The 23,045-nt window shown below is 41.4% G+C and overlaps 1 protein-coding gene across 10 annotated transcripts in view; it reads right to left on the bottom strand.

The window, feature by feature from the left end:
- Window position 1: 1 nt before the first annotated feature.
- The window catches only part of YEATS2 (YEATS domain containing 2), a 104,840-nt gene continuing 81,796 nt past the window's right edge, over window positions 2-23,045 (bottom strand). For 3 of the 10 annotated variants that reach the window (XM_057740135.1, XM_057740138.1, XM_057740136.1), the window contains exons 21-31: window positions 21,086-21,272; window positions 16,579-16,707; window positions 15,982-16,080; window positions 11,094-11,196; window positions 10,126-10,199; window positions 8,228-8,307; window positions 7,348-7,549; window positions 5,472-5,698; window positions 4,536-4,610; window positions 3,192-3,265; window positions 6-1,790 (exon numbers count right to left, since the gene is read on the bottom strand). In XM_057740135.1, coding sequence (XP_057596118.1) covers window positions 1,682-1,790; window positions 3,192-3,265; window positions 4,536-4,610; window positions 5,472-5,698; window positions 7,348-7,549; window positions 8,228-8,307; window positions 10,126-10,199; window positions 11,094-11,196; window positions 15,982-16,080; window positions 16,579-16,707; window positions 21,086-21,272 — 1,359 coding nt within the window. In that variant the 3' untranslated portion in view covers window positions 6-1,681. Of the gene's footprint in view, window positions 1,791-3,191; window positions 3,266-4,535; window positions 4,611-5,471; window positions 5,699-7,347; window positions 7,550-8,227; window positions 8,308-10,125; window positions 10,200-11,093; window positions 11,197-15,981; window positions 16,081-16,578; window positions 16,708-21,085; window positions 21,273-23,045 lie in introns of those variants that run through there. The other 7 variants (XM_057740132.1, XM_057740134.1, XM_057740137.1 and 4 more) reach the window with 5 other exon arrangements.

Genomic DNA, 23,045 nt, shown 5'->3' with positions numbered 1-23,045 from the left:
TAGATATTTTTGTTACACAATTATGTTACATTATGATACAAATACACTTGAAACTAACATATATGGGGACTAAAATCATTTTCTATTTCTTTTGCAAAAAGATAATTTCTTGAGGCTTTCATAATTGTGATAACTGAACCTGTTCTCGTTTGGATCAGATCTTCCATCCTGTATTTCTGAGTCACAGTCCAATGCTGAATGAGTCTATGCTTGCCAATTAACCTTGCTTGGAGTATTTTATGTACAGAATATCGGAGCCTTTACTACTAAAGTATTTTATTACTAAACTAGGGCGTGCCCTATGCCTTACTGAACAGATTTTCCTCTGCACCTGCAATCTTCAGATGCTGAATAAAAAAGGGCAGATTTCTCACAGTTGCCTCCCTGCCTTTTCTTGACTCAAACATCTAGAGGACTCATGAAAACGTGAATTATGCTGCTTGGGTAAGTTTGACTCTGACTCACAGGTTTCAGTTTTCTTGGAGCAGATTCCTAACTGAGAATAAGTTCTTTACTTCTAGACTATGTCAGGAAGATTAGGAATAGAACGTCTATAACGAAACTAGACGTCACGCTGGGCGCTGCTAACCTTCCTTCTTCTCTCCACTTCTCCCTCCCACTGAGGGGGGGGTCTCTTATGACACAATCTGTTCTCACCGCTTCCGAGCACTGACATCCCTGGCTCTTGGCTTTGACCGTCGTTTCTCTACCTTTAAGGCACTCACAAGTGTTTGTTTAAAACACTTTTCTTCTTGGGAAAAATTCCTTGACAGAGAAGAACAAGACACCAAATCTACTGATAGGATGAAACTGTCTGTCCTCGGGGCTGCTCCCCACTAGCCATGCGACGCTGATTCGGCAGCAGAAGCAGCAGACCATGCAAACGGTATGGAACCAGCTCTCTGTCCAGCACACACTCAAAGCTGCCCGTGAGTCCACCAAGTGCCCAGGCTTGGCGGGTGTTGTCTGTGACTCACACAGTAAGAGCTTCTCGATTGTAGTCAAGCCTTTTCCTGACCTGTGCTGGAATCTGCCCATCCCTTGACAATGCTCTAAGGCTGGTTGTAGTAATGCTCCTGTGTTCCATGAAAGAATTCTCTGTTTGCAGCCTCCTAGGCGTGTGTGTTTTCCGCACAGTATCACTACTTCCTGAGCCGACTCATGGGGGCTGAGTGCGGATCCTCCGACAACGGCCGCCGCTGAGGGCCGAAGCCCAGCCCTCCTCCAGATGTTATCAGCATAACTGGGAGGGTGGGGGTGCCTGTTGTCCCAGCACACAGAATGGGTGAAGTCGCTCGTCTGCCAGACTCACTTTTCACCTCTTCAAGACAGACTCAGGCCCAAGGTGCCCACTGAAAAACATTCAGAGGACAGAAGGGCCTGGTAACTGTGGCCTGACCCTGCTCTGAGGCTCTGACGGAGGCTGCGCAGACAGTGAACAGATGAGAGCTGACAGAGCATGCGTGTGCTCACGGCTCCACTCTAGAATCAGGAAACAAACTTCTGTCCTAAAGGGATCTGACCTGGGCGTGAACACTCCGGTGTTGTTATTAGGTAGAGGCACGGGTTTAGTAGCCACGGTATTCTGAGGCCCACAGAAAACGACCTCCTCTCCCAAACAGGAGAGTCATCACAGTTCAAGGCTTCGAATCCTGCTTTCCTAGGGGCATCTTTGTTCTGTTCACTGATCTTCATTCAGTATCCCCATGTGTTTGTTTGTGAGGAAGTCCAGAAAAGGAATATTGCAAATGGCCTGGTGAATGTTACTCACTGTAATTTCTTTGGGAATCCTGGTCCAAAAAACAAAGATGTTAGTAATTCTCTCCAATATCTAAATAATTTAAGTTACCGAAAGGACTGCCCCAGCCCATGCACAGGCTCTAGTAGATGCGGATAATGCTGAGTGACAGGTGTGGTTTAGGGCCACTCTGGGGATGGAGAGCGGCCAGGTGCCTCCTCTCGCTTCTTTCCCACTAATTCCTTTGACTCTGGTGGAGATGTGGTCTACCTTCTTCCTGGTCAGCCCTATTTAGGGCTCAAATATGACTTCCTACCACAGGCATGAGATGATTTCAAGAAGTTGGTTGAATGATTAAGAAAAAAAAAAAGGACTCTGAGGAGTGCGAAGAGAAAGGAAGTAAAGCAGAACATAATGTTAACTGTTGTAATTCAGTCTTAGCCGAATGAAAGCTGAGTCAAAGCACCACAGAACTCGGGGACCATATTCCTTGTCTCTTGGAAAGATGGGAGATGGAGTTATGCCAGGCCAAGTGTGATCTTCAGTGTTATTATCAAAAGCACTCAAGTCACTCTGTCTCCACAGTCAGGGCTGTGGAGGTGAGCAGGGGCTCCAGAGGCACTCAGCCCACACTGGATCTCTAGCAGGACAAGAAGCAGCATTACTAGGACTCCTTTGTTCTCCACTTTTTGTAAAGACCTCTCTACATTGCCCGATGTGTCACATTCCTGTCAAGTCTGACATAATAATATTCCTCTGATTTAGGTCTCTTCATGTCCTCAGGTACTTGTTAAAGTTTCATAAATTTATGATAGCCTTTAAGCACAACAGAATAAAATAAACTTGTTTCCTCTGAAAGGAATGCCAGGATGTGGAACAAAGGCCTATCATTCTTCCAGGGTCCAGGAAAAGAGCAAAATTCAGTGTCCCAGTGACAATTAGAGAGGCTGCAAAGAGCAACAGTGAGCCTGCGGATATAGAGCCAGTGAGATCCAAGTTCAAATCTAGGTTCTATCATGTATTTGCTGGGAAAGCCAGGCAAGATTATCTTTCAGAGCCCGGTCTCCTGATTTTTAAAAAGGGAGTATGACTTCTGCAATGAAAAACAAATTTGATAATATATGCAGTGCCTGGCCCTAGGGTCTGATACAAAAGAAACACTATTATCTCCAATGGCAAAGAACTGGTATTTATTCAACCCTGTAACATATCAGAGTCCTACTGAACAGTGTCTATGCAGTAGAGATGGGGAAGACACAAACCTCTCAAAACCAAGAGATTGTCTCAAAATGACCAAGCAGATCCCCGAGTCTGTCTGGCTCTGAGCATGTCCCAAGCACTGACACCTCCACCTCCTACTGAACTGATTTAGGTCTAAAACATCTTGATGGGCAACTAAACTGTCAGGAAATATCTGTTAGCCTGACACCACCAACTAAAGAGATAACGGTACCTGTTGTGAGATGCCGTCTGGTATCCAACAGCCAAAGCTTGTCTCAGGATGTCACTGACCAGCTGCTCTGTAGCCTGCAACAGAAGATGCTATTACTCTTGGGGACTTACATGGTGGCACAGTGGTTAAGAATGCACCTGCCAATGCAGGGGACACGGGTTTGAGCCCTGGTCCAGGAAGATTCCACATGCTGCGGAGCAACTAAGCCTGTATGCCACAACTACCGAGCCTGCGCTCTAGAGCCCACAAGCCACAACTACTGAAGCCTGTACGCCTAGAGCCCGTGCTCCACAACAAGAGAAGCCACAGCAATGAGAAATCCCCACATTGCAACAAAAAGCAGCCCCTGTTCACCACAACTAGAGAAAGCCTGTGCATAGCAACAAAGACCCAACGCAGCCAAAAATACATTAAAAAACTAACAAATTTAAAAAAAAGAGTAGAAACAGGAACTTATTAAAAAAAAAAAAAAAGATGCTGTTACTCTCAAAAGGGACACCTACTTACTGGCAAGAAGGGATGCAGCTGACCTCATCCCATACCCTAAACTTTGGAAACAACTGTATCTAAGGATCAAAAGTCCCTAAGGAAAAATTAAAAGATTCGAATAATAAACCACAGATAATAGGCCACAATGATAGAGGCCATGATTCTGAGAAGTTATGAAGGGGGTAATTATCATTAATCAGATATTGTTTTTAAAGAGAACAGGTGAAGACCATTTGTGAGGTACCCCTGGTCCTGGAGGGGGATCTACCAGGAAAGGAACTGCTGAGCTAGGACCCAGCTAGGTAAGGAACCTGGTTTTGTCATCCTCTCACCAAGAGATGGGACAGTTGTGGCTGTTTCTATTGTTATATGTGTTACCTCCTAAAGCACTGAGAGCTCTGACTCTCACCTCAGGTTACTTAAAAAGCACTTGAAATGGCACTAAAAAATATCATTAGAGGGACTTCCCTGGTGGCACAGTGGTTAAGAATCAGCCTGCCAATGCAGGGGACATGGGTTCGATCCCTGGGCTGGGAAGATCCCACATGCCACGGAGCAACTAAGCCCATGCGCCACAACAACTACTGAGCCCGCAAGCTACAACTACTGACATCCGTGTGCCTAGAGCCCGTGCTCTGCAACGAGAGAAGCTACCACAGTGAGAAGGCCATGCACCGTGATGAAGAGTAGCCCCTGCTCGCTACAACTAAAGAAAGCCCTCACACAGCAACTAAGACCCAATGCAGCAAATAAATCATTCTTAAAAAAAAAATCATTAGAATGACATCAGCACAAACTCTTGTTGTGGATGCTTTGACACTAGCTCACAGTCCCCTGCTGCCCACAGGCACCCACCTTCAAAATCATGTCCTCCACCACCGATGCATACACGTTCTTATGCAGCGCCACGGGCTGTAGGGTGATCCCAATCTGGAAGAACAGAAGAAAGCCATTTGTTTCTCTTTCTGCATTAAAAACAAGCACACTTCTGATACCCAAGGAGATGTCCGGGTGGAAGAATAACTCCACAGGCGTTCTGGACAAAACACATGGAGGGTAACTCACAATGTAACAGCTGGAAGAATCTATTATCCTATCGCTCCATGTTTCTAAGGGATTGTTAAAAATGCTATTACAATCCTGCTCTTTACCCCCAGATCTCCTTCATGAGAGAACATAGGATTTGCCATGAATTCTGACAGTGGGAGCAACACATTGGAAAGCCTGGAATCAGACTCTGAGGCCCTCTTCAAAAGGTGATGAAGATATCCATGAAAACTGCCCCATTTTTCATCTCCTGTAGGTGAAAAAAAAAAAAGACAGCCTTTCACTTGGGTCCCAGGAGGCAGATGCTGAGGTGTGGTGCGCTCTGTCGGAGGTGGGCACATGACTCTCTCCTGCACCGTAAGTGCCCCGTCCAAACCCCAGCAGGACCCTTTGGAGCTGTTACAGTGTCAGGGAGAGCGCATTGTGACATGCCTCACGAGGGGAAGGTGCTTCTGCTGAGGAAAATGGAAAAAAAGGAGATGAAGAGTAAAAAACTGCCTTCATCTAGCTGCCTCTGCTTCAATTTCATGTGCAACGAGCAACCTCTACACATGTGATTCATTTTCTTGGCCAAGGGCCCTGATGTGAGAAGGCGGGTCCCCAGAGAGCAGAGCCTGGGTTTACCCGGCAGAAGGAAATCATATACTCACTTCACCAGAAAGTCTGGTGTCAGTTTCTAAGGCTGAAGGTCCAAGTACCTCGCACCTGGTTAGGGATTCAGCAGCACAGGCCTTAGTCCCCTACCTTCTGTGTGATGTCACCAATAAATTCAGAGCCTGGTGTTGGTGGCAGGTAGAATTTCATTTCTTCCTGTTTCTCTTCCTGTTCTTTTTTGATGTTTATCTTCAACGGCTCTGAGAGGTTGAGGATGTCCACCTCCTCCTCATTCTCTGGCTCTCTTTTCTGAAACTGCTGCAGGTCCTCTAGTTTCCGGCAGAGGATATCAGCAGAGGAGAATGATGACGGGCACTCTAAATGAGACGTGATCAGTCTTATGACAGCTGTGGTGACAAAAGAAAGGGACTTCCCATCTCCAAGGGACCAACAGCCTGAGACCCAGAGAAGGTAAGTGGCAAGGGAGCTGACCTTCTTTCTGGTCCTAAAATTCTATGGATCTATAATTATGAGAACTAGTAATCATAAGGGAGACAAGCACCAAGACAGGCATCTTGTGTTAGAACACGTGTTGTTAAGAGCAATCTAAGTAAAAACAGCACACAATTCATACTTATGCCACCAAAAATGAGGCTGTCCTCCCACTCCACTGGTTTTTTTTTTTTTTTTTTCAAATTTTAAATCTGGAGAATTTAGAAATGCACAATGAAGACATTAAAAATCATCCCTGTTCTGCTCAGAGATAAGCACTACTAACATTTTAGTGTATACCATGCATCCAGTCTTTAATAAGTTGATTTGTACAAAGCCCAACAAAGAGTATTAGAACTTTAAAGCCAGCAGGGGCTCTGGGAATCTTCTAGTGCATCCCTTTCACTTTACGGATAAGTAAATGAGGTTCAGACGGGGGACAAGATGGGGTTAAGGGCACCGAGCAGGATGCAGGCAGGGCATCCAGCTCCTGGCTTCCTCTGCTTTGCTGGCAGGATGCTCACAGACTGATCAGTCATGTTAACAGAAAGCTTAGTACAGGCAGAGTGTTGTGCTTTACACACACTGCCAGTGAAGCACAGAAATAATCAACATGGTCTCTGCTCTCCAAAGAGCATAGATACAGAAATCTGACAAATCCTCAAGGTTCTGATATTGAATACCACTGGAAATCAGAGAAAGGAGAGGCCACTCTGCATTAGGGCTCTTGGGAAAGCTTCATGGGAAAGCTTCATGGAGAAAATGGGTCTTGTGCTAAGTCTTAAAGGATCCCCCAGACCCTCCTTGTGCTCTGGGCTCCCTCACACTGGGAGGTGGAACGTCTGTTTTTCTACAGAAATGGGGCTGAGAGGAGAAAACAATCCTTATTCTTTAAGGTAAAACTCAACATATTCTCCCCATATATCTTTTATGCCCAGCTCCCCTCCACCCCCACCCACATATTTGTGTCTTTACCATAAAACTATTTGTTTTATCTGCAACATTATTAGTTGTTTTCACCTGTGCCTCCCAACACTGGGCAGTGCACTTCCAGGCTAGGTTTCAGAATTAAATAACAGATAAGACATTGTCCCCATCTTCAGGGAGAAGACTCATCTATGTGGGGGTGGCTATAAGGTCACAGGGAAGAAGTCACTTCTACCACAAGGAAAGGAGGTGGACTAAGAAAGTCACCAAAAAAGGATGCTGAGGAGGGGGCTCCTGAATGAACAGTGTGTCTGCTGCATGCCACGGGCCGGCACATTCCTGGCTGGGACACTTGGGCACAAACAGTTCTGTAGGGACTGTCCTGGGGGTTGGATGGGACACACAGCCAGAGGTGAGCAAAGGCTCCTGTTCTCCAAGGCAACTCTTGGAGCCCTCAGGTCCCTTTACCTCAGCTGAAGGAAAGAGCATTGGAACCTGCTGGGGTTGGCACAGCCCCAGAACCACGCAGGGCTGAGAGATGAGCGTGCGCTCCAAGGAGACACCTTTCAGCTGCCGCTGGTGCTCGGGGAGCCCCACCCGTGCTCACCTGGCTCGCTGTCGATCTGGGTCAGCACATCCTCGATCGAGTCCCCGTCGCTCCTCAGGCTTTCGGGGTCAGGTGGGGTGTAGCCGTGGCAGCGACACCAGTGAGCAATGTGCTTGGTTTTAAGCGGAGTTAGGTGGTGAAATCTTGGATTCTTCTCCAGTATTTCTTGTAAGACTTTTCGCATGGTCATCGCTCTTTGCCACTTAAAAAAAATTGGGAGGTGGGGAGGGGAACCATGATCAAATTCTCCAGCTGAGCAGTGTGTTCAAATAAATGACCCAACTGTACACGACCATGCTACCTTGCTGGAATCATTTTTTTTTTAAGGAAAGAAAATCTGATGGTGTTACTCCTCAGTTTAAAAAAAAATGTAAAAGAACGTCTACCTAATGCTTATAAAATAACACTGAAATTTCTAGGTTTGGCCTAGAAGGAATTTCACCTGGTTTCAGCCTGTGATCTCCCTCTTCCCCACCCTCCCCAGTCTCCCCCAAGCTCATCACGCTGACTTTCTCAAAGCTTCCCAAGCATGCCTTTGTACCTGCTATTTCCTCTTATAACCTCACTGTCTGGCATAGTAGCTGCCACAGTGAGTAATAAATACTTGACTTCATTTTAATATAATTCTTTAAAGATTTTTAGAAATTTTCAGCAATGCAGGAAATGAAAGTAGATCTTTCAAAAGCTAGCTACAAGTCTTTGGAGAATGAGATTTTTAATTAAGGAAATAGTTCTACCGTCAAATATTCAACGAAACATGCTGCAAAGTTCATCACTGCTCCATATGACAAGGTTTATGGAAACAGCCAGAATGCACATGTGTTTTGGTTATTTTCTCCAACAGGCTCTCAGTGGTGGCCTGCGGCAGACACGGGATTACCTCAGCAGCTCTCCTTTTCCCAATGTTCCAGCCATAATACTGCTCCACAGATTTTGCAGAAAAACAGCTGGCATCTTCACCTAGAATGCACATATCCGGCAAACTCTGAATAAAGTTATGATTTAAATAAAATCTTATTTGCTGGAGGCATGTCCAAACGTTTCTTTAGACCTCTTTATTGGCTGTGTTCCTCACTAGGCAAGTTCAGGTGCAACATGACACACTCATTCGTGTGTTCTTAAGACAACAGCCCTCCCTGGGAAATCAGCTTCTCTGGTGGAGAAAGCTTCGCGGCAGTGATTACCTATTAAAATACGTGGAAAAGGCACTCCACGAGGAGCAGGAGAGCTGAGATCTAGCCCTGGCCTTTCCACTAACTAAGCTGCCTTGGGCAACTGACATCATCTCCCTGGGCTTCGCTTTTCTTAACTGTAAAATGAGATCGCTGGGAAAGAGGGCTCCTGAACTGCCTTTCAGCTCTCATAATCTGTATTTGCATCTGAATTTTTTTAAAAAGACTAAAAAATTTTTTTCTCTGGGGCTAGAAAAATCACTGAAAGTTTACCTTGAGCTACCTCAAAATGACCCCTTAAACTTCGAGAAAAAAATAATTTCAATTTCTTTGCTATTACAGCTGGAAAAAAAAAAGCAAAGTAGTCTGTACTTGTGCTATTGTTTTCATATTCCCATGAATGTGAAATGAGAATCTGCTTCATCCCTTCCCTCTAAATGTTCATGGCTGATCTTCTCTGAAAGCAGATACCTAAGTATCTACAGGTCTTGCCCTTGGTGAGGGCTGTTGACTCTGTCAGAGCAACTAGGGCTGAGAAGCAAACTGTTCAGTCTCGCTAACAATGGGTGGGGATAGAGGAGACCTCACTGCTGCAGGTCTTGAGAGTCATGCATTTCTACAGAGTGAGTGACAGTGAGTGCTAGACGAAAGGCAACTCTGGAATCTAATGAACCTGGGTTTGTGTCCTGCCACATGACACACAGCTAGCGACCTCAAGCAAGTACTCAACCTTGCTTATCCTCAGTTTTCTCATCTGTGAACTGAAGATGACACCATGTATCCCATAAGAGACTGTGATTAAATAAGACATTAAATGTAATGAGCCTGCAGAGTCTGGCACATTGCAGGCAAATGCTAATTTTTTCCTTGTTAATAAATATTAAAAATGAATGCAACTTTATATATGTACTGTAGACATATGATTTATATAAATAAATGTAAAAAATTCCTTCCGCAAAGTCAGAAAGAGAAAGACAAATATTGTATGCTAACTCACATATACGGAATCTAAAAATGGTACTGATGAACTCAGTGACAAGAACAAGGACGCAGATACAGAGAATGGACTGGAGAACTCGAGGTTTGGGAGGGGGCAGGGGGTGAAGGGGAAGCTGAGGCCAAGCGAGAGAGTAGCACAGACATATGTATACTACCAACTGTAAAACAGACAGCCAGTGGGAAGTTGTTGTATAACAAAGGGAGTTCAACTCGAGGATGGAAGATGCCTTAGAGGACTGGGACGGGGAGGGTGGGGGGGACTCGAGGGAGGGTGGGGGGGGAGTCGAGGGAAGGAGGGAATACGGGGATATGTGTATAAAAACAGATGACTGAACTTGGTGTACCCCCTCAAAAAAAGTAATAAATTAATTAAAAAAAAAATTCCTTCTGCAGATCAAACACAGTGAAAATACTAAAAATCTAACCGAGTGACCAAGATATTGTGAATTTTAAAACCCTGCAAATGAGCTATAGCTGTAGCTAAAACCCCCTAGGATAACTACCATGTTGGTATTAATTACAACACCAAAGTGTTTCAAGTTGACTCAATATCTCAAGTAATTCACAGCTTTAAAAAAATGCATCCATATATTCAGTATTGCCTTACTTTTTGCAGTGATTAATGGGATCTTCTTTACTACTGCTGTTAAGAGTTGCTGGATAGTCTCTAAATGGTCTATCCTGAGAAGGATAAAGAAAAGAAAATTAAGGTAGCGAATGCACAGAGCAGTTTCTAACTCTGTGTGTGTGTGTGAATTTATGTATATAAATTCTCCTTTCCAAGGGAATTATATTGGCATGTCCTTCCTTCCATGCATAGCCTTCTTTATAAACGAAGAACACTCACTGCTTAAAAAGTCAACACTAAAACAGATGAGACCCCAGGAATGACAAATTATGCAAACCTGACATTTCATTTTATCTGTACTTTAAAATTAAATAGCCATGTAATCTTTCTGCAATGTGACTGTCACTGGAGCAGAGAATTCTACCATACAAATGCCTATAGAGTTCCTACAGTTCATGCTGTCAGCTATCATGAGAGTGGCTAAGTTTCTACTGTTCCCAGCAGTTTGAGATACTTCAAAATATTCAGTCACAGGTGGGTTCCCAATCTGGAAATTAAAAAATCTCAGTATTTTTAGAAGAAGCACTCAATGTATATGGGCCATGAAAAGGCAGCTATTTAAGATTAGGCAGGTATGTGGATACTCCAACACAAAATGTATACACGCCTAATTACCTCATGAGAAATCTCATACCCCAAGAGTCAGCAAAGAAACTTGGTGTTGGCGAGCGCAAGTGAGGGAGGTCTGTAATCGCACCCGAGATGACAAACCAAGTGCCGCTCGGAGGTCACGTCCAGGTGTTAAATGAAGACCCCTAAGCTGTGCAGCACGTGGTGATACTCCTTCAGCACACACAGACAGAAGGTTTCCACCCATCGAAGGGCTTGACTCATACACACAACACACACTCATACGCAGCTGTCACAGGGATGGTTTTTAAAAGCACCATAAACACACTGAAAGCACAACTCCCTTTCAAGTCCTTTGAAAGGACTGAAATAATTACTTAATGACATAGTTTCCCAGCTCAGAACTATCTTCTGTTTTCACTGCTGTCTGACCATCCTGAGACGGGCAGCTTGGCGCAGGTGTTTCTGGCTCAGTCTTCACTACGAGGAAAGAGAAACAATGAGAGAGCTGTTAGGATTCAATGATGGAAGGACACGTGCAGACAAAAACAAAAGCTCTTCCACGGGAACTCAGTGAGGAAACTGCCACAGCAGCTGCTGCAGAGACAAGGCCACGGTGCTGAGATGGCGCCTCTCATCACAGCATCAGCAGACAAGGGGATATCTCTCACACACACACACACACACTTGAACAATGCCACGTTTGTAATACAATGCTGGCCTGTTCTAAGTTCTGATATCCTTTTGCTTATTATCTCTCCAGCTAAGTTTACCAACTTTTAGCATTGTCTTAGTGTTCTGAGACACAGGGCAAAAAGCAAAAATCAGATCTGTTGTGCTTGGAAAAATCCAAGCTAATCACATGAGGCTTTTTAATCACCAAATCTACTGACAAGATAGCAATGTCTCAGGAGCACGTGTCTTCCCTTACTTCTAGTCTTTAATCAAAATACTGTGAACACACACTCACTGCTTCTGTCACAGCTTCCCTGACTTCAGTCTCTTCCCTTAAAACCTGTCTTGTACATGAACACCAAAAAAATTTCCTAAAGGAGGATGTTAGTGTCATTTTCCTACTCAACATCCTTCAGTAGTTTCATATAAGCAAAGGTCTATAAATGAGACCTACCAGTACATCTTCCCCTTTTTTACTGATGCATAACTTGTATAAAATGCACAAACATTAAGGGTATAGTTTGATAAATCTTACCTACATATACATCTATGTACCCATCACTCCAGTAAAAATACAGAGTACTTCCAGTCCTCAACCAGGCTCCCTTATGCTTTTGGCATTCCTCCCTGCCAAAGATAACCACCTTCTGTCCACTTTAAATTTCACATAACTGGGGGACTTCCCTGGTGGTGCAGTGATTGAGAATCTGCCTGCCAATGCAGGGGACATGAGTTCAATCCGTGGTCTGGGAAGATCCCACGTGCCTTGGAGCAACTAAGCCCGTGCACCACAACTACTGAGCCTGCACTCTAGAGACCGTGAGCCACAACTACTGAGCCCCCATGCTGCAACTGCTGAAGCCCATGCACCTAGAGCCTGTGCTCTGCAACAAGGGAAGCCACTACAATGAGAAGCCCATGCGCTGCAATGAAGAGTAGCTCCTGCTTGTTGCAACTCCTCGAGCAGCAATGAAGACCCAACACAGCCAAAAAATAATAAAGTTCTCTTTAAAAAAAAATAAAAAAAAAAAAATTTCACATAACTGGAATCATACTGTATGTACATACCCTTTTGCATCAGCATCTTTTTAGCTATTAAAAATAACAATGTAATGGACATGCTTGTATATGTCTTTGGGTATATATGTATATGCATGCGTTTCCTAGAAGTGTACTTGCTGGAACATAGGGCAGATATATGTTTAACTTTATTAGAAACTGCGAAACTGATTCCAAAGTGATTATATCAATTTGTAGTCCTGTGAACAGTACATGTGACTTCCAGTTGCTTCCCATCCTTGCCAACACTTAGTAATGCCAGTTCTTTTAATTCTGGTGATAGAACAGTATCTCACTATTGTTGTAACTTGCATTCCCATGATGACTGATGCGGCTGAACAACTTTTCATTTGTTTATGAGATACTTCGATATCCTCCTCTGTGAAGTACCTGCTTACATTTCTTGCTCTTTAAAAAAAATTAGCGTTACCCTTCTTCATATTGATTTTTAGGTCTGTGTATATTCTAGAGAGAACTCCTTTGTCAGATATATCAACTGCAAATTAGCTTCCAGGATATGGCTTGACTTTCACTCTTAATTCTTTTCTTTCTGACAAAGTGAAGTTCATAGTGTTAATAAAGTCTAATTTATCAATCTTTTCTTCTATGGCTAGCTTTTTTGTGTGTTCTTTGCCCAAGGTCATGAAGATATTCTCATATTCTCTACTAGAAGCTTTATTGTTTTACCTTTCACATTTAGGTCTGCGATCCAATTCAAATTAATTTTTGTTTATGGTATAAGGCAGGGGTCAAGTTTTATTGTTTCCTCAAATGGATATATCCATTAACCCAGCACTACTTATTGAAAAGAACATCCTTTCCCTACTGAGCTTGTCATAAATCAGGTGACCATATATGTATGAGTCTATTTCTGGGCTCTCTTTTCTGTTCAATTATTCTATTTGCTTTGTTTCTCTAAAATTTTTTTAAACAATTTTTAAAGATTATTTTCCACTTCAGTTATTACAAAATATTGGATATATTCCCTGTGTTGTACAATACATCCTTGAGACTTATACCCAATAGTCTGTATCTCCCAATGCCCCACCCCTATATTCTGTCTGTTCTTGAACCAATACCATACTCTCTCAATTACTGTGGCTTTGCAGTGTGTGTGTGTGTCTCTGTGTGTGTACATATATATATATATGTATATATATATATATGTACACACACATATATATATAGTGGCCCAAGTCCCCTGGCTTTTTGTTCAAGACTGTCTCAGCTACTCTAGGCCCTTGCATCCCCGTATACATTTTAGACTTAGCTTCTAAATGTCTACACAAACACAAAAACAACACTGTAGGGATTCTGACTGGGACTGTAGTGAATCTATGTCATTTTGGGATAGAGAATAACATATCAGGTCTTTCAGTAAATTAATATAAGTAAACAATATATTATAATTATTTATAATTTATTGTATTTATAATGGTATATTCCCCCATTTATTTAGGTCTTTTAAATTTCAGAAATGTTTAGTGGGTTGTTAGCAGTTAATTTCTATATAGGAATCAAAATGGCTTTTATATGTATATCGACTTGCATGGAGCGACTTTGCTAATTTTACTGTTAGCAATACATCTTCCCCCAAACCCTAGTGATTCCAAGACTTCAAGAAACAGAAGGAAGTTTTCAGTTAAAGTTTGGATACTCCAGTTCTACAGGTGCAACTATACTCACTTTATTTTTTATTTATTTGGCTGCAATACATGGCTTGTGGGATCTAAGTTTCCCAACCAGGGATTAAACCCCCACCATGGCAGTGAAAGTGCCTAATCCTAACAACTAGGACCACCAGGGAATTCCTGCAAGCATACTCATTTTAATCTGGCACTCGAACAATTACAAAAGTATATAATCAGCATTTTCAGGCTGCGACAGCTATTCTACTGAAGAAATGAGAATATATGCTCTCTGAGACTTACCTATAGCCCCAAACTGGAAACAACCCTCATGTCCACCAATGTGAGAAAGGATAAACAAGTTATGGTCTATCCATCCATCCTTACAATGTGCAATACTATAATAAGATTCAGCAACAACATGGCTGAATCTCAAAAACTGCAGTGAGTGAATGAAATCAGACACAACAGAATGTATGTGCTCTATAAAGTTAAAAAACAGACACAACTAATCTATTGCAATAGAAATCAGAACACTGGTTGCCTACAGGGGATAGGAACTGACAGAAAGGGGGCACAAAGTGATGGAAATTTCTATAGCTTGAATGGATGTTGGTTACTTGGGTTTATGCATTTGTCAAAAATCATCAAATGGCATGCCTAGTATCTTTGCATTTCACTATACAAAATCTTCCTTCATTAAAACTGAAACAGATGCTCTGGTCCCAGTCCAAAAGTAACTGAATCAGAATCTGTTTGAGGAAGGCCTACAATATATACCTACTACTGAGAAGAAACACGGGTCTAGATTAATATCAATTCTTTCATCAGGATTTGCAAGTTTTTCTTATAAGGAGCTAATCAGAAAATATTTTAGGCTTTGTGGGTCATGTAATCTCAGCTGGAACTACTCAACTCTGAGGTTGCAGTGCACCCACAGAAATTTTGTAAATAACTGGGCATGGCCACGTGCCAACAAAACCTTATTTAAAAAACGAGCAGTGGACTGCAGTCAGCCAACCCTTGCTTTAGATGGTCATGCTGTAAATTCCAAATCCATCTCTTCTCAAGACTATTATGAGATCCTGGCATGCCTGAAAAGAAGTATTTCAAATTCTGACTGCACTGCTTTCTAGTTTTCTAGACTTGGGAAGTATAGACTCCGTATCTCCAAACTTCAGTTTCTTCATTTGCAAAATAGGCATACTAGCTATCCTAAAGTACTGTGATATTTAGTGATATGGTGCCTGGTACATTTTAGGCTCTTACACATGGTAACTATCATTATTGTAGATGTTAAAGATGTCAAAATTTGTTGTTCTAACCCACTGCACTATCTCCATCTCCTCAATAGTCAGAAATGTCCCCACTGCCAGCTGCCAACACCTGGCCCTACCCACAGCTCCTTTACCGCAACTATACACCCCAGATGAGTCCCTTTAATTGGTCTACTCTCCCAAACAAACCCTCTGAGTCTTTGTCTCACTGTTCCCTTAATCTGGCATGCCCCTTGACCCCTCTCCGCAACCAAAAATGCTCCACTCAAGTCCAGGTTATAATCCACATCCCATACAAAGTGCTGCCCACTTCCACACACCCCCACCTTCCCTGACCAGACATCCTAGATTGAACTATTTCAGCATTCATCTTCCAGATCATTTATCCTGCATTTATCAATCATTGCCTGCTGTCTACTGCAACTCTCTTCAACCTGATTATAAGTTCTTGAAGGGCAGAAACGATGCTTTATACATCTCTGTACTTCCCTAAATGTCAAGTCTACACATAAACACTCTGTATTTTTGAAGTGATTGATTCATAGATACTGAAATTCACGGGAGTCAGATGACAGTAACGTCTTGCATAAACTTCTGTGCAAACATACTGTGGGGTAACTACATACCTTTTGTAACAGTTGCTGGAGCAGAGCTGGGGACAACTGGAGTTGGGGCAGCTACAGGAAGAATGGCAGGCGATTTGTTGGTAGAAAATGACTGAACCACTAACGGGCAAAAAAGGAGGAGGGATATAAGAAATATAGAAATTATTTTAATAAAAATGATCTAACTCCCAGGTGATAGCCCCACCATAGACTACTAGCAGCACAAAAACAGTTTCAGTGCAACAGAAATGGTAAGGTCCTTTTTTAACACAGTGACTGACAAGGTGGGCTGTTTACTATTAGTATCAGGGTAACTAAGCTATTATCTTCAACTGCAGAAAGACAGCTTATCACTAAACTCAGAAAATAAAAATCCAATTAACCTGCACTCTCATAAATGCTTAAAACATACCCCCTACTCAACTTTAGAAATGAGCAGTTATTTAGAAGTCAATGGATCATTTGGGTTTTACTTTGAGCCCTAGAGTTGGTGCCAGGGAGTATGGTAACAGCTCAAGGACACGCTGTGCAAGGGAGGAGTGGCCACCAACTGATGGAACACAGACCTTCCCCCAGACAGACCCAGAGACAACCACACCCTGCAGGTGAAGGACTCACCTTTATTCACAGGCATCAGTATAGTCTGCACACCTCCAGATGTGTTTACACTGAGTGGTTTGAGCTGGCTGGGGATCGTCAGGACAGCCTGCTGGGGATTGGATTGACTGGAGTGAATCTTTAACAATCCTAAAATAAGTTGGAAGATAAGGCCAAGCTGAAGATCAGATGCTTCCTTAAAGTTCCTGCCCTGTTTAGCATTCACATTTTCTCACAGGAGGATGTTCTTAGGACATTTGCCCTTTCAATAAAGCAAGGGCTGGAAGCATGGGGCAACGGATGCAGCAGATTTCTCAACGAAACAATGATGTGACATTTATTTTTACCCTGCTATCATAAAAGAATAAAAATTTTTTGGAAAAGTGGAAATAACAGAAGAAAAGTCACCCAGAGTCCTACTGCAGTGACAACAGTATCATCATTTTGAGGTAGTTTTTTTCCACGACAATTTGTTTTGTATACAGCTGTGATATGCACAAACCGGATGTAAAATTTTGTATTTTGATTTGGATAATTTTCATTATCCTACTTAAAAACCTTCTCTGGCTCTGGATTGCCTAGAGAATGTTTCCAAAGTAAATCAAAGCATTCAAGAGTCCATTTTAATCTGGTCCTAATTTATCTGCATCTTCTTCACAACATCCTTACATATCTAATACTTCAATCTGTCTACTCACCATATCTTATAATTTCCTATCTCTGTGCAGCCCTTATTTTTCTAACCAGATATTCTCCACTTATTTTAGGAAGGGTCATCTTTGCTTTAAAGGAATTTTCATACTCCCATTTCCATTATAAAACCATTCTAGGCATTCAGAGGGCCAGTAAAAAAGTGACAAAAAGAGCACACAAGATACAACACAAACACATGTTCTACTACTTAAAAACAGCAACAGAGGCTAAAGATATTTTAAGGCACTGGAATGCAGTTGGCTTGAATTAAGAAAAGGAATAATCCTAAATACTTCCAAGAACAAAGCCTTAAATAAACAAGAAAGTCTTTCTTTGGAATAGATGAGTTTTAGAACAGTCAAGTAGTACTTACTTACTGAGATGTGCCCTCAGAGAGTAAGTACAACAATGACTTGGTTTCTTCGTATTTTTAAAATTCTTATTTCTATCAAAATATTCCATGCTTATCAGTATTACATGCTTTTAACTTTTGAAAAGCTAAAACATGCTAAAAGGCATATAACTAAAATTGCCATCCTTTTTTCCACCTCCCTGTCCTCACCTAGTTCCCCAGTTGCATCCACTTTTAACCCTTTTGGTCTTTTCTCTTAATATTTATCTCAGCATTTTTTATTCTCCTTTTTTTTTTTGCTGTGCTTTGTGGCATTTGGGATCTTAGTGCCCCAAGCAGGGATTGAACCCATGCCCCCTTAGAAGCATGTAGTCTTAATCACTGGACCGCCAGGGAAGTCCCTCACCACTTTTTAAAAAGAATGTGTATATTGTAGGTCTTGATTTATTTTGATGTAAAATTTTTTTTTTTGATGTAAAATTTTGATGTTACACACTGACTTACTATTTGGTTAGGTAAGCATTTTAAGGCATTTATACCCTCTCTTCCCTCTCCTCCAATACTGGTGTCTACTGATCCAAAGGATATCATTATACTGTAACTCCATTTCATTTCCTGGAGTGAATAATTTTCTTCTTTTTCATCTGCTTATTTGTTCTCTTTCAACAGCTTACTAAAGTCTTCCCATGTCCTTCAATAATGCTACAAACCACCCCTTAATACAGTTCTCCAGTCAAACCTCTTAAATAATTTACAATTTCATTTTTAAAATAAGAGCTAGCCTTCCTTGGGGCTCTCTGATCTGCTCCAATTTGGACTGTTGCTTTCTAGGCCTGCTGCAAAGCTCTCATCTGGGGAGTCTTCTTCCCTGTTACCCTGGGAATTCCCTTTGCCTTCCTTCTATTTTTGTCCTCTTTCTTGTGTACACCTCTTCACTCTGGTGAAACATATTTTAGTTATGTTTTGAGACAGGGTCATAGAAAATACATTTGAAACGTCACCTGTCAAAAAATATTTCTACCCTCATACTCAGTAAAGATCTAGCTGACTGCAGAGTTCTAGACTACAAGAATTCCCCACCAGAATTTTGAAAAGCAATGTTCTAGCTTCCAGCCCTACTACTGAGAAGCCCAATGATAACGTAATTTCTAAACTTTTCTATATTTTTCTCTCTGACCACGTTTAAGATCTTCTCCTCATCACTGGTGTTCTGATTTCATGAACAAACAAGCTCCGTGTGAGCCATCTTTCACTCGTTGTGCTGGACACTGTGCCTCTTGAACCTAGAAGTTCATGCCCTTCAATCTGGGGATAAACTGTTTCACTTCTTGGATCATTTCTTTCCCACTATTTTCTGTTTTCTTTCTGGAACTCCTTTTAGTCTGATGTTGCCAGGGCTCCCTAATACATCATCAAAGTTACTTTCTTAGCATCTACTTCTTGGTCTGTTTCCTGCTTCTACCTTGTGCCCCACAGTTTAGTCTAAATGCTGTAGCCAGTGTTAAAAGGAAGAGACAGCTCATGTTACTCCTTAGCTGAAGACCCCCCAATGGCTTCTCTTGAAGTAAAAACTGTTGTTCTTATAATGAGGTACAAAGGCTCCATGTGCCTTGGCCCCCATGGCTCTGACTTCATCTCCTAGTACTCTTTCCCTTGCTTACTCTGCTCTAGTCACAATGGCAATCTTGTTCAAAATAGTCCGTAATGCATGCAAAAAATTTAACTGAAAAATTAAAGGTTATGTCTCAATTTAAAAAAAACTGCACACACATACACAAAATTAATAGTCAGCAGAAAATAGTTTGATTCTCTTATGAAAATAATATACAGAATGTTTCATCAGCAGTATCTCAGGAAACTAGAACTTAAAGCATGCAGACTTCACTTATTGCATGTTAAAAATCAGAAAAAAGAGAGGGCATTCATTTCTTATAATAATAATTCCTTTTATTTTTACAATTTCTACTCCAGTGCTAACACAGCACCATTCAGTTAGCAGAGAACAAGCATTCGCCATATAAAACTTGGTCAATTTTTACCGGGAGGTAGAAATCATGGGAAAAATAAACCAGCCTTAATCTTTTGGTCTCTACCCAAAAAGCAAACAAAACACAGGGGCTTGGTTTAGAGTCATGTATGGAATCTAGTGATAATAATAAAAACGAGAACAAGAATATCCACAATCTTTTCTTTTTGTTGTTTTGAAAATACCCAAGAGTCACTGAGATGGTTTATTTATAGACCAAAGAGCTCACAAGCCTGCACTTTTATTTTAGCAAATTATATGCAGTTACAGGGAAGAATATCCATAATCTTCGTCCACAGGTACTAAGGTGTGTGTGCACATGTATTTAGGTATGTTCACGTGTGTGTGTGTGTGTGTATGATATATATATATATCATATATATGTTAGTGACAGTTTTTTCTGTATACCAGTGCCAGTTGTTAAACTATTATTAATCTGCAACAAGGCAATACAGATATTGAGCGTTCAAAAGTTCTCTTACAGTTTGACTTTGCTGTGATATTTTTATTGTACTTTACAGAAGTAGCTGTCTATACTGGATTGTAGAAAAATAAAATCGACCCTTCAAGTTGGAGAAGTAACGCTGTACATTATATCAGCCCCTGGCATCTGGGACAGTACAATGTAGTCACACACATTAGTATTTGTGGCAAAACATGAATATTCGTATTAACTAGTAATAAATAGCCTGTCAATTGGAGGTCAGCTTTTGCCCTAAAATTAGTTATGGGAAAAAACAACAATAAACAAACCTTTGGTTTTCAGAGCTTTCTGGATTTCAGAATTGCAAATAAGGGAATGTGGACTAACAACAAGGATGACACTAAAAATGATAACAGCAGCAATTATTTATAAATGGCTACTAGATGTCACACTGTATCCTAAGCATTTTTATATTAACTCATTTAATCCTCTCAACTTTATGAGGTAGGTATTAGGCAATCTGGCTCCAGGATTTGTGTTCTATGTTACCCAAAGAAGTCAAAGGCACACAGTTCTGGGGCCATTCAGTGTGAGCACAAAAAAAGGATACATCTTACCAAACCTCAAGCGTGTAATTCTAACACTACCCAACAGAATAACTACTGTTAAAAATTATGTCTTGGAGTCAACAATCTAATTTACATTTTATACACTTTGTTCATGAAAGCAAAAAGAGATGTGTGATGTTTTACCATGAGTTCCACTCAAAACTGATGATAAATACCCAGAAGAGTTCTGGATGGTTAATGTTTTATTATCAGTTAAGAACTGTTATTCAATCCATAAAAACATTTCAGATTTGAAAATTTATACCTAGATTTTAAATAAAAGTAATTCATCTAAAAAGAAGCTATATGGAAAATGTCATCAAGCTAATGGTTTTTAACAATTTATTATACAAAATATTGTTTAAGACCTTCCAAAAATACTCCAGCCCAGAGGAAGAAAGAAACAATATTGCGGTACAACTGACCTGATACTGTGGCCTTTCCAGAGATGGGGTTTGGTGTGGACACCAGGGACGTGGCGCTGATGACAGATGGGCCAGCAGTCTTGCAGGTTCCCATGGTGGCTTGGCTCACACACACTTGTTGCTGCCCAGAAGTTTTCATTACAGAAGTCATAGTAGACGATGAACCGGGAACTGTTCCTTCTGACTGCTAACCCACAGGACCAGAAATAACAGAAATTTTTTTCCTTATCTTTGACAAAGGAGGCAAGAATATACAATGGAAAAAAAGATAGCCTCTTCAATAAGTGGCGCTGGGAAAACTGGACAGCAACATGTAAAAGAATGAACTTAGAACACTTCCTAACACCATACACAAAAATAAACTCCAAATGGATTAAAGACCTAAATGTAAGGCCAGACACTATAAAACTCCTAGAGGAAAACATAGGCAGAACACTCTATGACATCCATCAAAGCAAGATCCTTTTTGACCCACCTCCTAGAATCATGGAAATAAAATCAAGAATAAACAAATGGGACCTCATGAAATTTAAAAGCTTTTGCACAGTGAAAGAAACCATAAGCAAGACAAGACAACCCTCAGAATGGGAGAAAATACTTGCCAACGAAGCAACGGACAAAGGATTCATCTCCAAAATATACAAGCAGCTCATGCAGCTTAATACCAAAAAAGCAAATAACCCAATCCACAAATGGGCAGAAGACCTAAATAGATAGTTCTCCAAAGAAGACATACAGATGGCCAACACACACATGAAAAGATGCTCAACATCACTCATCATTAGAGAAATGCAAGTCAAAGCCACAATGAGGTATCACCTCATACTGGTCAGAATGGCCATCATCAAAAAATCTAGAAACAATAAATGTTGGAGAGGGTGTGGAGAAAAGGGAACTCTCCTGCACTGTTGGTGGGAATGTAAGCTGGTACAGCCACTACGGAAAACGGTTTGGAAGTTCCTTAAAAAACTAAAAATAGAACTACCATATGATCCAGTAATCCCACTCCTGGGCAAATACCCAGAGAAAACCATAATCCAAAAAGAAACATGTACCATAACGTTCATTGCAGCACTATTTACAATAGCCAGGACATGGAAGCAACCTAAGTGCCCATCAATGGATAAATGGATAAGGAAGATGTGGCACATATATACAATGGAATATTACTCAGCCATAAAAAGGAATGAAATGGAGCTGTATGTAATGAGGTGGATAGACCTAGACTCTGTCACACACAGTGAAGTAAGCCAAAAAGAGAAAAACAAATACTGTATCCTAACTCATATATACGGAATCTAAACAAACAAAAAAAGGTACTGACGAACCCAGTGACAGGGCAAGAATAAGGATGCAGATGCAGAGAATGGACTGGAGGACACGGGGTTGGGGAGGTGGGGGGCGAAGGGGAAGCTGGGATGAAGTGAGAGAGTAGCACAGACATATATACACTACCAAGTGTAAAATAGACAGCTAGTGGGAAGTTGCTGTATAACAAAGGGAGATCAACTCGATGATGGGTGATGCCTTAAAGGGCCAGGACATGGAGGGTGGGAGGGAGTCGCGGGAGGGAGGGGATATGGGGATATATGTATAAATACAGGTGATTCACTTTGGTGTACCTCAAAAGCTGGTACAGGAGTGTAAAGCAATTATATTCCAATAAAGAGCTTAAAAAAAAAAGCTTAAGTGAAATGAAAAAAAAAAGTAGTGTAACTTACTTAGAACAGTGACTGCCATGTAGCATACCCAATAAATATTAACTATTAGCTATTATTAGCTACCTATTCAAGGTCATGCCATTTAAAAAGATTGCTTCTCTAGTCCGGTGGGTCCTACATTTTCAGATTTCACGGACTAGGAAATTTTTAAAATTTTAAAACAAGGAGGTATCATAGGATTACCACATTAAAAAAATTCAACACTTGGACTTCCTAGGTGGCACAGTGATTGAGAGTCC

Source organism: Hippopotamus amphibius, chromosome 6 (genome assembly GCF_030028045.1).
Source record: "Hippopotamus amphibius kiboko isolate mHipAmp2 chromosome 6, mHipAmp2.hap2, whole genome shotgun sequence".
NCBI classification, from domain to species: Eukaryota; Metazoa; Chordata; class Mammalia; order Artiodactyla; family Hippopotamidae; genus Hippopotamus; species Hippopotamus amphibius.
The sequence above is the reverse complement of the archived record's forward strand: the minus strand, read 5'-3'. Positions and strand labels throughout refer to the sequence as shown.